The 14,670-nt window shown below is 43.7% G+C and overlaps 1 protein-coding gene across 1 annotated transcript in view; it reads right to left on the reverse strand.

Annotated features, from left to right (window-relative positions):
- Nucleotides 1-13,253, reverse strand: part of TMED10 (transmembrane p24 trafficking protein 10) — a 45,451-nt gene extending 32,198 nt beyond the window's left edge. The window contains 1 exon segment of the mRNA NM_001131458.1: nt 13,018-13,253. Coding sequence (NP_001124930.1) covers nt 13,018-13,242 — 225 coding nt within the window. The 5' untranslated portion in view covers nt 13,243-13,253.
- Nucleotides 13,254-14,670: the final 1,417 nt, after the last annotated feature.

Raw genomic sequence — 14,670 nt, forward strand, 5'->3', positions numbered from 1 at the left:
AAAAAGAACGGAAACAGGAATATCTAGCCTTTTCTCTCTCTGAGAGACCGTACAACATAGTACTTTTAAGATAGAAGGTTCTAGAGTCAGACTTTCTGGTCCATGCTCAAATCACAGGTGTGCCGTTTACCAGCTGTAAACACTTGGGCATGTTCCTTAACTCCTCTACCTCATTTGTAAAATAAGGACAACAGTTGTACATACATCATAAGGTTATTGTGAGGACTTTTTTTTTAGATAGGGTCTCACTGTGTTGCCCAGGCTGGTCATGTACTCCTGGGCTCAAGAGATCCTCTTGTGCCACCCTCCTGAGTAGCTGGGATTACAAGGACACACCACCACGCCCAGCTACTGTGAGGATTAAATGTTATACAGGTAAACTGCCTGGAACAGTGTTTGTCACATAGCAGGCATTCAATAGGTGTTATATTATTGTTATAACTGTTTGTTGGTGATAACTCAGAACTCCATAAATATTTAGGTCATTAACCATATTTTCTTCCTTTTTTTTGTTTTGAGACAGAGTTTTGCTCTGTCGTAAAGGCTGGAGTGAAGTGGCATTATCTCGGCTCCCTGCAACCTCTGACTCCCAGGTTCAAGCAATTCTCGTGCCTCAGCCTCCAGAGTAGCTGGACTACAGATGTGTGCCACCATGCCCGGCTTTTTTTTTTTGAGATGGAGACTCGCACTGTTGCTCAGGCTGGAGTGCAGTGGCACGATCAGAGCTCACTGCAACCTCCACCTCCTGGGTTCAAGCAATTCTCCTGCCTCAGCCTCCCCGAGTAGCTGGGACTACAGGTGCGTGCCACCAGGCCCGGCTAATTTTTTATTTTTTAAGTAGAGACAGAGTTTCACCATGTTGCAGGCTGGTCTCGAACTCCTGACCGTGTGATCCGCCCGCCTCGGCCTCCCAAAGTGCTGGGATTACAGGCATGAGCCACTGCACCTGGCCTAATATATATATATATACATATGTGTGTATATATACATGTGTATATATATACATATGTATACATATATATATACGTATATATACGTATATATGTATATATACGTATATATACGTATGTATATATACGTATATATGTATATATACGTATACATATATGTATACATATATATGTATATATACGTATATATGTATATATATACGTATATATACATATATATTTTATATATATACACATATATATTTTATATATTTTTTATATATATATAAATATATATATATATATTTTTTGTATTTTTAGAAGAGGCGGGGTTTTGTCATGTTGGCCAGGCTAGTCTCAAACTCCTGAGCTCAGGCAATCCGCCTGCCTCAGCCTCCCAAAGTGCTAGGATTACAGACGCAAGCCACCATGTCTGGCCCATTAACCATATGTTCTCACCTAACAGTACTAATGGATGGCAAACTAGATAAATTATGCTATGTTCACTAAATCCAGGGATGATTAGGGCCCAAATGGCTATTGCATGGAAACAGAGAGAAAGGGGTAGTCAGGTACACTCTCAAGGAAGCAGCAGCAAGATTTAGAAAATGAAAGGATACAAAATGCATAACAAAGCAGATGTTTGATCCTTTTAGCTGATAAAAAGAGAGACAGTAAGGAATCCAAGATGATGCCAGCTTTTCCTGTATGTGGTTTTTAACTTAATAAGGAATAAACTACATGAAGAATCCAACATTAGATATGGGGGAAAGAGAGAGAGGATTGAGGTTGCATATATAATTACCTCTACTCTTCATAAGAATTCACAAGTGAATACTGAGCCAAAGGGTCTATTCCCCTAAGATATAAAAAAGCAGAAAGAACACCAACTCATTAAAGATGCTATGGCTTTAGATAGAAAAATATACCAGAAACATGTTCTTTTTCTTTCTTTCTTTTTTTTTAGACAGTCTTGCCCTGTTGCCCAGGCTGGAGTGCAGTGGCATGATCTTGGCTCACCACAACCTCCACCTCCCAGGTTCAAGCGACTCTCCTGCCTCGGCCTCCCGAGTAGCTGGGAATACAGGCATATGACACCATGCACAGCTAATTTTTGTATTTTTAGTAGAGACAGGGTTTCACCATGTTGGCCAGACTGGTCTCGAACTCCTGACCTCGTGATTCTCCCACCTTGGCCTCCCAAAGTGTTGGGATTACAGGCGTGAGCCACCGTGCCCAGCCTCAGAAACACTTTCAAAAGGGACCACTGTATCTCGAAAACGAAAAACATAAACTCCGATGGCTTAGGTGCTATATTTAATGGGCATAAAATGAATTTAAGCTGATCTTTTAAACAAAAGCATGTACAAAGTCTATCAAGTATATTCCTGAAATAAAAGGATCACATCTAGATATTGCCCAGAACAAAGTCAAACTTAGCCCACAAGCAGCATTTGGCAACACTAAATTCTTTCAAATTTCTAGTACAGTTCACTGATAGTATAACATAGTACATAAGCATTGCTTAAGCTAAAATATGATCAAGGAGGCTAGGAGGCTTTTTCTAGAAGTGCTGAAAACCAGAAATAGCAAATTTCCAGGCACTGGCATGATAATGGATAGATGCTCTCCTCCTGCTTCTATCAGCATTTGCTACATTAACTTAACATAGGCAATACGTCATGCTTGACTTGGGGGAGGAGAGGAGGGGGGGAAGACAAGGGGAGAAAGAAAGGGAGGAAAGGAGGGGAACGAGAACGAAAGACCCGTTGCTGCCCTAACAATACTACTGCGGGGGTGAAGCCAGATCAAATGTTTTTTTTCATACTGTTCCAAAGTTATTTACGGTAAAAACCTCCAGCGTGACCCTTTTATTATGGGCACAAACAAAGCCTTGTTCTTTCTTAACAACTATTCCCTTGATTTCCCACATTTTATGTTGAACAATGAGGTTGGGAGCACAGGATAAAGCAGATGACATCAACCTCCCTCAAGTCGGAGACTTGTTTGGGAGCCCAAGTTCGGGTCTGTGGCCAGCTGGCTGATTTCACAGAGGGCTCTACTGTCCAGGCTGCCAGGCTCTATATGCATATGGGGGCAATGGCTCAGGATCAAACTACCAGTCAGCAATTCACACAAGAAACAGCATAGAAGTCACTGCACCCCTACTGGGTTACCTTTATATATTTGTTCCACTTTCCTAGAAACCAGACTCAGTCTTCAGAAGTCAGCATAAAGATATAGTGTAGCAATTTCAAACTGGAAGCAGCCCCCTTCTCGAGATCAGTTCAAAACAGGGAAGGCTGTAGACAACTGTTTACTGAATAAGAGAGATTTAAATGAAGCAATGTATCCTTTAACTTTTATGGAGAAGGAAGCACAAGGTCAAGTTATAATTAAAAGCTAGGAACTTTGTATATAATACAAAAAGAAATTTCATTTATATTATTAAATGTTAATGTACCAATTAGCCTTCTGTACTGAACCATCTGTTTATTGACCTGTTTCTAACCCAGTGGACAACAGTCACATTAAATTCACGCTGAAAGGGTCATATTTCTCCCTACAGAAAAAGTCTGGCGTAAGTAAGCGTTCATGGAATCGTTATTGATAAAAAGGATGGTTCATTTTGATGACTGAGCAACATGCATCCTATTCCTTTTTTTTTTTGAGACGGAGTCTCACTCTGTCGCCCACGCTGGAGTGCAGTGGCGTGATCTCGGCTCACTGCAACCTCGGCTCACTGCAACCTCCACCTCCCGGGTTCAAGCGATTCTCCTGCCTCAGCCTCCTGAGTAGCTGGGACTACAGGTGCACACCACCATGCCTGGCTAATTTTTGTATTTTCAGTAGAGACAGGGTTTCACCATGTTGGCCAGGATGGTCTCATTCTCCTGACCTCGTGATCCACCCACCTCAGCTTCCCAAAGTGCTGGGATTACAGGTGTGAGCCACCACGCCCAGCCGAAGCATCCTATTCTTTCTCCTTGTCAGCACAGAACAGACCTCAGTACAGATACCAGTAATAAAAAAGCTGAAATACAGTAATTCCAAACAAAATAATCGGAAAACTATAGCATATATACCATCTTTTTCTTCCTTCCTCCCTCCCCTGCCTCTTCTCCCCTCTGCCTCTCTTTCTCCTCCTCGCTCCCATCCCCACCACTGTCCTTCTCTCCTCCCTCCTCCCTCTCCTCTCTCTCCTCATGCCTGGCCTATAGTATCTTTTCATACAGCTTTTGGTGAGGGAAAAAAGAAGTTATAAGCCAATAGTTTCCCAACTGCCAAGTTACTTCTTCATAATTTTTAGGCTTAAGTTGTGGTAGGCCTGTGACTCAAGGCTGAACTCTTTAAGGGATCTGTTTGGCTTTCTTATCTATAAGCTAGTTGGGAAGGACAGAAATCATAACTTGGTATAAGATCCAAATTTTCAGCCAGGTGCAGGGGTTCATGCCTGTAATCTCAGCGCTTTGGGAGGTAGAGGTGGGAGGATCACTTGAGGCCAGGAGTTTGAGGTTGCAGCGAGCTATGATCATGCCACTGCACTCCAGCCAGAGCAAAATAATAATAAAAATATTACCCAAATTTTTGAGTCCCTACAACAGGCTTTTATTATGGACCTGAAGTAATGGAGGAAACTTCTATATTCACTGTAAATGATGAGTTGATACTTCCTGCTTCAATTATGTGCAGCAAAGTCTTTATACCTGACGCTAGTTAGCTTGATTTAGCCTCACTTTATGAAATGAGTAGGGAAGTATGGAATAGACTCAGTTTGGAAATCTTAACACAAAATGCATCTCAATATAGGTCTGAAGTAGAAATCTTTGCAGGAGAGGACCACCCATCATTTCAATCCATTTATTTCTCTCTGTTCAGAAAGGCCTCCCCTGACCACTTAAACACCCTTTAACCCATCAGTCACCCCCTACTCCCTAGTGCCTGAACTTTCATTATGGTGCTTATCACTACCTGAAATTCTATTATTTTAACTTGTTTTTTGTCTTTGTTCCCCACAAGAGCTTAAGGACCTTGTCCCCTGTTTCTCCCCATATTCTCAGCCAGGTCTGACACATACTAAATATTATATAAATATTTGTTGAATGAATGAAAGAATCACAAACTACTCATAATTCCTCTCATTAAAATACTCCATATCTAGTTATTTCAATGACATATAGCCTGAGGGGCTCTGAGAAGCAATTCAATTTTCATTCAATACAGAGGAAAGAAAAGAGTACTAACATCTATGGAGCACCATAATGGGCCCTGCACAATAAAAACCTCCCCCATCTCAATCAGTCCTTCTAACAAGTTTATGAGCTCTACGATTCCCATATTACAGAAACAGGACCAGAGAAGAAGGGTTAAATAATCCCTGCAAGACTCACATAACCTTTAAGTGGTGGAGCTGCTGGGATCTGAACCAAATCTATCTTACTTCAGATCTAGTCCCTACTATACCACAAGGCTTCTCAAGAAGACTAAGATGTTTAACTCAGTTATACAACAATGTGTACATTAAACTAAAGACACAAAGATGAGTAAGACATTAAAGAGTTCACAAAGCAAACACTACGTTACATGAAAAGTGCCATGTAAAACAGGATGTAATGGTACTACAGTATCTTTTCATACAGCTTTTGGTGAGCGGGAAAAAAGAAGTTAAAAGCCAATGGGGCACACAATAGGGGACACAGAAAGTCAAAGATTGATCCAGGTTAAGAGAACATTATATTCAAAGAACTGTAAGGTGTTCAGTATAGCTAGAGTCAGAGTGGGAGAAAGGAAATAAAGAGAATAGAAGGAAAGATCAGAGATGAGGCAAGGACAGTGCTTGCTCATCTGTTCACTAATTCCTTAGGATGAGGTCCTACTACATGCCAGGCCTTATTTTAGACAAGCATTGCAATGATGAATGAAACCTAGTCTCTGTTCAAGCAGCTTATAGTTTATCCCAGGAGATGGGCAAATACACAACTGCAACACAGAGTGGTATATGATAACATAGGTGCATTCACTGGATACTAAGATGTTCCTAGCCAGAAAGAAGGTGAATCAGTCAGATTAACCAAGGCACTATATTCACAGAGACCCTTATAAGCAAGACTGCCTCAGGCTGGGCACAGTGGCTCAAGCCTGTAATCCCAGCACTTTGGGAGACGGGTGGATCACCTGAGGTCAGGAGTTTGAGACCAACCTGGACAACATTGTGAAACCCCGTCTCTACTAAAAATACAAAAATTAGCCGGGAGTAGTGGTACGCACCTATAATCCCAGCTACTTGGGAGGTTGAGGCAGAAGAATTGCTTGAACCTGGGAGGCAGAGGTTGCAGTGAGCCGAGATCACGCCATTGCACTCCAGCCTGGGCAAAAAGAGCGCAACTCCATCTCAAAAAAAACTGCCTCATTCAGCACAACCACCAAATGCTAAGCTCAGCTGGCCAGGTTCTACACCAGTCTCCAGTTCTCCTCCTACCTCAAATCAAACCACAGCTGCCTAAAGCAGGGGTGGAAATATGACCAAAGACAAGACAATCCATTGGCTGATCTGAGACCTAGAATGTGGCCTACCATATGAAAAGGAGCTCTGGCACTCAGGAGTTGTACTTCAGAAGTTAAAATGATGCATAGAGAGAATCCTTGAAGCAGTCGTCAAAATATAAGAAAAAGTGGAACGCTGGGTGCGGTGGCTCACGCCTGTAATCCCAGCACTTTGGGAGGCCGAGGCAGGCGGATCATGAGGTCAGGAGATCGAGACCATCCTGGCTAACGTGGTGAAACCCCGTCTCCACTAAAAATACAAAAAATTAGCCAGGCGTGGTGGCGGGCGCCTGTACTCCCAGCTACTCGGGAGGCCGAGGCAGGAGAATGGCGTGAACCCCGGGGGGCGGAGCCTGCAGTGAGCCAAGATCGCGCCACTGCACTCCAGCCTGGGCGAAAGCGAGACTCTGTCTCAACAAAAAAAGAAAAAGTGGAACTAAGTGAACGGCCACTATGAAAAAGACTGAAAGCTGCTATGGGCTGCATCTGCTCACAAATGTGTTCTGTGGCTTGCATGATATATTACATTTTCAAAAATGACACCTAGCTTGTGGTCTCCAAATACCAATCCCCACAAAAAGGAACTAGAATTCCTTAGAGAAACAGTTTTTCTGAGGTCAGAGGATAGACATATACAAGATAAGCCTAGAACACTTCGTTGTGTCAGAAAACAAGGATGCTATCAAAACCTAACAGGATTATGTTGAAAAAATACAGGAGCCAATATGAAGGAACCAAAGGGACAAATTGGGCATAAAGAATGGAAACAACTGCCTAAAACACAATGATTCTAAAAGTTGAAACCAACACTTAAAAAGAGTTCAGTAAAATACTTAAAAAAAACCCCAAAAACTCTTGGACAGTACTGAAAATGACAAGGGCAACAATTCCTTACTCTGACAATTATCAATTAGAAGAAATAAATTCTGCATTTATCCTACTAACGTGAATGATAAATTTTAGGATAATCAGATGGTATTAATTCCTTAAGAATAATTTCAGCTAATAAATATGGAAGGAGTAACAGAATTAGAAAGTCATCATTTCACAACCTTAATGAAATAATAAATTCACACAGTAGTCATCAGCGGATTCCTAAGTGAAAGGTTAATGGGAAACTTTACAATGAAGGCTTCGGGCTATTACCACTCAGGTAGAGAGAAAAATGCCTCCCACACACAAAGATGTCCACATCTTAATCCCTAGAACCCATGAATGTGTTATCTTACATGGCAAAAGGGATTGTGCAGATGTGATTAAATTAGATTAAGGGTCTTGAGGTGGAGAAGATTATCACAAGAGTCCTTATAAGGGAACGAGGGAGGCAGGTGAGTAAGAGAATGAGATTAGATGATGATAGCCGGGGAGGGAGGGAGGAAGAGAGGGAGAAGGGGTGGTGAGGAACAAAGCAGAGGATGGAAAAGGGAAGAAGAGGGAGTGAGTTAAAGATACTATGCTACTGGCTTTAATTTTTTTTTTTTTTTTTTTTTTTTTTTTTGAGACAGAGTCTCGCTCTGTCACCCAGGCTGGAGTGCCGTGGCACCATCTCGGCTCACTACAACCTCCACCTCCCAGGTTCAAGCGATTCCCCTGCCTCAGTCTTCTGAGTAGCTGGGACTACAGGTGTGCACCACCATGCCCAGCTAATTTTTGTATGTTTGGTGAAGACAAGGTTTCACCACGTTGGCCAGGCTGCTCTCAAACTCCTAACATTCAGTGATTTGCCCGCCTTGGCCTCCCAAAGTGTTGGGATTACAGGCGAGAGCCACCGCGCCCAGCCTGGCTTTAAAGATGGAGGAATGAGATATGAGCCAAAGAATACAAGTGGCTTCTAGAAGCTAGAAAGGGCAAGAAAACTGATCCCCACCCCACTCCCAAAAAGTCTCCAGAAGAAACATGGCTCTGCCAAAACCTTGATTTTAGGACTTCTGACCTTCAGAACGATTAAGACAAATCCCTGATGTTTTAGGCCATAAATCTATGGTAATTTGTTACAGCAGCAGTAGGACACTAAGACATACCTTAATCCACTTATCAATCTTAGCAGCAGCAATAAGGGGCACAAAAAGTACTGTGTGTTCCTGCAGTGACACCCTCGACAGAAAGATAAACCTGAATCTGGTTACATTTTTTTTTTTTTTTACACTTTTAAGTTCTAGAGGGGTACATGTGCAGAATGTGCAGGTTTGTTACATAGGTATACATGTGCCAAGGTGGTTTGCTGAACCTCTGGTTACATCTTTACAGCTGATTCCTTTTACAAAAAATATAGGGGAAGAACTGGTTAATAAGACACCTCTAGGAAGCAAACAGACAACTCCGAAATGCTGTACATTCTTTTAAGAGCAATTGACTCCAACAATTCAATTGCAAGGATAAAAAAGGAGGTGAGAGGAAGAGGAGACTGCTCTAGATTAGATACTTAAGAGAGACAACAAATTAACTTTCAAAAAATATTTTTGAGACAAGTGGGATCATACTATATGGACTGGGTATTAAGGAATCATTGTTCTTTTTTTTTTTTTCCTGGAGACAGAGTCTCACTCTGTAGCCCAGGTAGGAGTGCAGTGGCACAATCTTAGCTCACTGCAACCTCCGCCTCCCAGGTTCAAGCGATTCTCCTGCCTCAGCCTAGAGTAGCTGGGATTACAGATGTGTGCCACCACGCCCAGCTAATTTTTTTTTTTTAATTTTTAGTAGAGACGGGGTTTCACCGTGTTGGTCAGGCTGGTCTCGAACTCCTGACCTCGTGATTCGCCTGCCTCGGCCTCCCAAAGTGCTGGGATTACAGGCGTGAGCCACCGCGCCTGGCCATCACTGTTCATTTTGTGAGGTGTGATTAGCCACGTAACATTGTGGTTTATATTTTTAAAGAGATGCATGCTGAAGTAGGCAGGACTGAAATACATGACATCTGGGATTTACTTTAATACAATTTAGCATGAAATGATATGGCGGAAGCAGTTAAGATGACACATGTAGAAAGATCCTGATAATTGCTGAATATGAGTAATGGGTAGAAAGGTGAATTCACTATACTATTCTCTATAACACTGAAAACAAATCAATGCCCAAATCAATCTGAATCGGCTGGTGAAATTTTTTTTTTTTTTTAATTTTTAGGGGGCCAAACCATTTTATTGAGGAAAATGGAGTGGCAAAGCAGTGGTGAGGACAATGAGATCCATGGCCCTTGGGTGGGCCGGGAGCTCCCAGGCTCTGCAGCGCTGAAACCTGGTTGATGAAATTTAAAAGTCTGGAGCTTTCACATCAAAATCTGGTGTTCCTATTTCATTTGAAAAATCAGATGTGGGCTGGCTGCAATGGCTCATGCCTGTAAGCTGAGAACTTTGGGAGGCCGAGGTGGGCGGATCACTTGATCCCAGGAGTTTGAGACCAGCCTGGGTAACATGGCGAAACTCCATTTCTACAAAAAAATATGAAAACTGGCCGGATACGGGGGCATGTGCCTGTAATCCCAGCTACTCAGGAGGCTGAGGTAGGAGGATCACCTGGGCCCTGGGGAGGTCAAGGCTGCAGTGAGCCGTGATGGTGCCACTGGAGGGAGGGAGGAAGGAAGGAAGGAAGGGAAGGAAGGGGGGGGAGAGGGGAAGGGAGGGGAAGGGAGGGGAGGAGAAGGGAAAAATCAGATGTGGCAAAAGGGCCCACAAGCTTGCATGGCAAGTCTCATCAAGAACTGAGTATTGGTCACCCCTAATTAACAGTTTCCACTACATCCAATTATTCTCCCATTTATCATCACTGCTTTTTTTTTTTAAATACCTAGTCCAATTTATTCAATGATATTACCTATTTGGCATTTGGGTTTAGGACCCTTGTGGTTCCATTAAGCTGGTTAGTAGCAAAAGAACAGAGCAGACACAGGAGAGCAACTGAGTGATGGTAAAATGCTAGGGTGTATGCACAAAGTCCTGCTGGTTTTTGTTTTGTTTTGAGACCGAGTCTTGTTCTGTTGCCCAGGCTGGAGTGCAGTGGCACGGTCTCAGCTCACTGCAGCAACCGCCTCCCAGGTTCTAGTGATTCTCCTGCCTCGGCCTCCCAGGTAGCCGGGATTACAGGCATGCGCCACCATGCCCAGCTAATTTTTGTATTTTTAGTAGAGACGGGGTTTTACCATGTTGCTGAGGCTGGTCTTGAACTCCTGACCTCAGGTGATCCACCCGCCTCGGCCTCCCAGTGTTAGGGTTACAGGCGTGAGCCACCAAGCCCGGCCTAAAGTCCTGCTGTTGAGGTGCCTTCAGCAGCCCTAGATTCAATGTAATTCCCATAAGGCCATGCTAAACTACAGTTCCTGTTATTTATAGAGTACTTACTAGAAGCAAGGTAACATGCTTGGCATTCTAGAAAAGATGAACCTGAAAATAGTTCCTACTCTGAGGATACTAACAGTCTAATAAGTAGGTCAAGGCATAAACAAAAACAGTTCAGAAAATAAGTGAGTTCAGGGTACTGTTCAGGGTGGCTCCATGTAGAATGCAAAGTGGGAAGTGACCACATGTATAGCTCAGAAACAGATCACGAAGAGCACAACAAAGCATGTTGAGAAATTTAAACTATCAATAAGCAATAGTGAGCCACTGAAGGGCTTTAAAATATAAGAACAAATCAGACAGCAACACTGGAGATGAGAGCAAGGTCTCTTTCATTGCTGAAATTCCCTGAGTCCATGAACAGCCTCTGAAGAGTTGGAAGCATGATCTCCCACCCCGGAAACACTATATCTAAGCTTCTAAAATCATGCCATCGCTATTTTCCTGGGTAGAGAGTTTGATACCCAAAGAAAATAATAAAATGATGGGTCACAGATTAATTGCCCTGAAAATAGTTTATCTCTCCCAAATAAAGTAGAAATAAATTACATGTATTACCACACTACTGGGTTCCACTACTTTAACATAAGTTATGGTCTTATTATATCTGAAACCCTTTTAAAAAGTAAAAACGAGGCCAGGGGCGGTGGCTTAGGGCTGTAATCCCAGCACTTTGGGAGGCCGAGGCAGGCAGATCATGAGGTCAAGAGATCGAGACCATCCTGGCCAACATGGTGAACCGTCATCTCTGCTAAAAACACAAAAATTAGCTGGGTGTGGTGGCGGGCGCCTGTAGTCCCACCTACTCGGAAGGCTGAGGCAGGAGAATCGCTTGAACCCGGGAGGCAGAGGCTGTAGTGAGCCGAGATTGCGCCACAGCACTCCAGCCTGGACGACAGAGCGAGACTCCGTCTCAAAAAAAAAAGTAAAAATGTTTCTTACTATTTAGTATAACAAAAGCCCCATTGTGTTACAAAGAAAAAAAAAAAGACACTTTGCTTATTGTGAATGAATAAAATTACCTAAAATGCAACCAAATACTGACAGATATCAAATTATATTAATGACTCAAAGACCAGGCCAGGCTACTCTTAGCTACAAAATATGACCAAACTGGTATTATGGCAGTAGTTGTCACCATCCAAGAGCATAGTTGGTATTTACATAAAGGTAGCCAAGTCCAGATTCTGGCATACCAAAGAAAAAGGACTAGAGACTGAGACCGTTTTGTAACCAATAATCGACTTTAATCAATTACAGAAATTACAAATTTAAAACAAGGAAGGAATAAGGTTGCAGCGCTTTTCCCTCAACATACTTAACTACCAAACTAAGTTAAGAATCTATTTCATCGCAAGGACAGAAAACCAAACACCGCACGTTCTCACTCATAGGTGGGAATTGAACAATGAGAACACTTGGACACAGGGTGGGGAACATCACACACCGTGGCCTGTCGTGGGGTGGGGGGAGGTGGGAGGGATAGCATTAGGCGATATACCTAATGTAAATAACGAGTTAATGGGTGCAGCACACCAACACGGCACATGTATACATATGTAACAAACCTGAACGTTGTGCGCATGTACCCTAGAACTTAAAGTATAATAATAATTAAGAAAAAAAAGAATCTATTCCATCTGTGACACTAGTTTATCCTACCTCTGAGTCTCAGTTCCTCATTTGTAAAATGGGGCTAACAGTACCTACCTATTTCATAGGGTAGTGCATGAACCAAATGGTAACATATGCAAAGTAGCACAGTAACTGACACAGCAGATGCTCAATAAATAACATTTTATTAATCACAGTTAGCTTTGTCTCCTTTACTTTCCTGCAGGTATCGCGGTATCTTATGGTGCCAATCCCCATAAATATTCAACATCCCAACACTTATTTGGAGAACCAAATTACGGTTCAATGTATCTGAGACCAAAACTGGTATAGGACGTTGACAACCGCCCAGCTCAGGTGTCACCACATCCGCCAAAGCCTCGCAGCCCTTCTTGGGGTTCCCAGGCGTTGGTGCCCCGCCCCGCCCCGCGAAAGGCAACCAGCGGGGTGAGGGGGCGGGCTCCACCGCACGTCCTTTGCGCTCCCGAGAGGCCAGAACAACTCCCAGGCCTCCGCCGGCTCGACTCCCCCGAACCCAAGCCTCCCCTCGCCTAAGCCTGCCGTCTTCCCTCCCGGCCCCACATCGCCCAATGCCGCACCTTGAGGTGGCTGCGCAGGCCGCCAGCGCCCCCAGACTGGTCGGAGATCTCGTACGCGCCAGTCACTAGCAGGTCCTTGTGGATCTCCTCACGGAGGCACTTGCGAGAGTTAATGGGCAGATGGAAGGAGATGGCGAGGACCAAGCTGGGGCCGAGCAGGAACAAAAGCAGCAACGCCAACGGAAAAGGGCCGCGCCGGGTTGGTGGACCAGACAAACCAGACATGGTGCTAGAGAGACTCGTTCACCACCCAAGGCCTCAAGCGCGCCGGAACCGGGGGGACCCACGTGACTCACCTCTGACCTACTGATGCCGTTCGCGCCATTTTGGAGACTGGCATATAGAGAGAGACTCTATAGCGAATCTTTTGAAAAGGGAAGAAAGGATAGGTACCATGTCAAAACCGCAAGTTTAAGCGGTTAAAGAAGCTTTAATAGAATACTATTGCAAAAGTTTTATTTTTGTTGAAGTTAGTGAATATTGAGTCGGCCATGGCAAGTATGGGCAGCCCTGGAAGTAATTCTCCTTTAATTTCCGAAAGATGTACCCACGAGTTTAAAGGCGAGTGACACCATAGCAACCAAGCCCCAATAGGAAACAGCCACAAGGCCCTTTGCTGGGCCCGCCCACCGGCCGCCTGGGCGCGCGGGCGGGGAATGAGGCTGTGTCGCCGGGGATGGGGCGGTTTGCAGGCACTCCCAAGCGCCTTTGACACCTTGATGACACCTGGGGCACTGAGACACTAGAGAGGAAAATTTCGAGGAAAGAGTTCAACTTGGCTATTAGAGAGTGTGGACCTTAGAGAAGAAGTTGTAGGGGTCACCTGATGAATGTGTGCCGGGCAGACATCCAGTTCATGTCCCATAGCAGGGTATTTGGGCTGGAGTAATTGTCTGGCTAACTGAATGTACATGGTATTATTATTATTATTATAGCAAACATTGAATGTCTTCTAAGCTATATTCAAAACAAATTTGAATTTGGTATTTAAATTGAATAAAACAACATGTTTTGGTCCAGTCTCAGATGAACATAATTAAGGGGTTAGCAGATAAGCGTTGTCAGGGAAAGTGAGTATGTGTGTGTTTTAAGTTCACAAACACTTTAGGGATCAAATTAACTATTAATATTTGCAAATAGACAAGCAAATTGACACGGTAATAATTCATGCATTCTTTCGATGGAGTACCTACTGTGTGCCAGACATTATACTATGCATGTATGTCAACACGTTTATTGATTTAGCCGTTACTGGGATGGTATCAAATATTCAGAGCTGAAGAATATATGAAAATAAACGGCCGGGCGCGGTGGTTCACACCTGTAATCCCAGCGCTTTGGGAGGCTGAGGCGGGTGTATCACGAGGTCAGGAGTTCAAGACCAGCCTGGCCAAGATGGTGAAACCCCGTCTCTACTAAAAATACAAAAAAATTAGCTGGGCGTGGTGGCGGGCGCCTGTAATCCCAGCCACTCAGGAGGCTGAGGCAGAGAATTGCTTGAAGCCGGGAGGTGGAGGTTGCAGTGAGCTGAGATGGCGCCACTGCACTCCAGCCTGGGCGACGGAGTGAGACTTGTCTCAGAAAAGAAAGAAGGAAAGAAAGAAAATGGAATTGCTTCTTGGCCTTTTGGCTAAGATCAAGTGTAGAAAATAA

The sequence above is a fragment of the Pongo abelii genome, chromosome 15, assembly GCF_028885655.2.
Source record: "Pongo abelii isolate AG06213 chromosome 15, NHGRI_mPonAbe1-v2.0_pri, whole genome shotgun sequence".
Lineage (NCBI taxonomy): Eukaryota > Metazoa > Chordata > Mammalia > Primates > Hominidae > Pongo > Pongo abelii.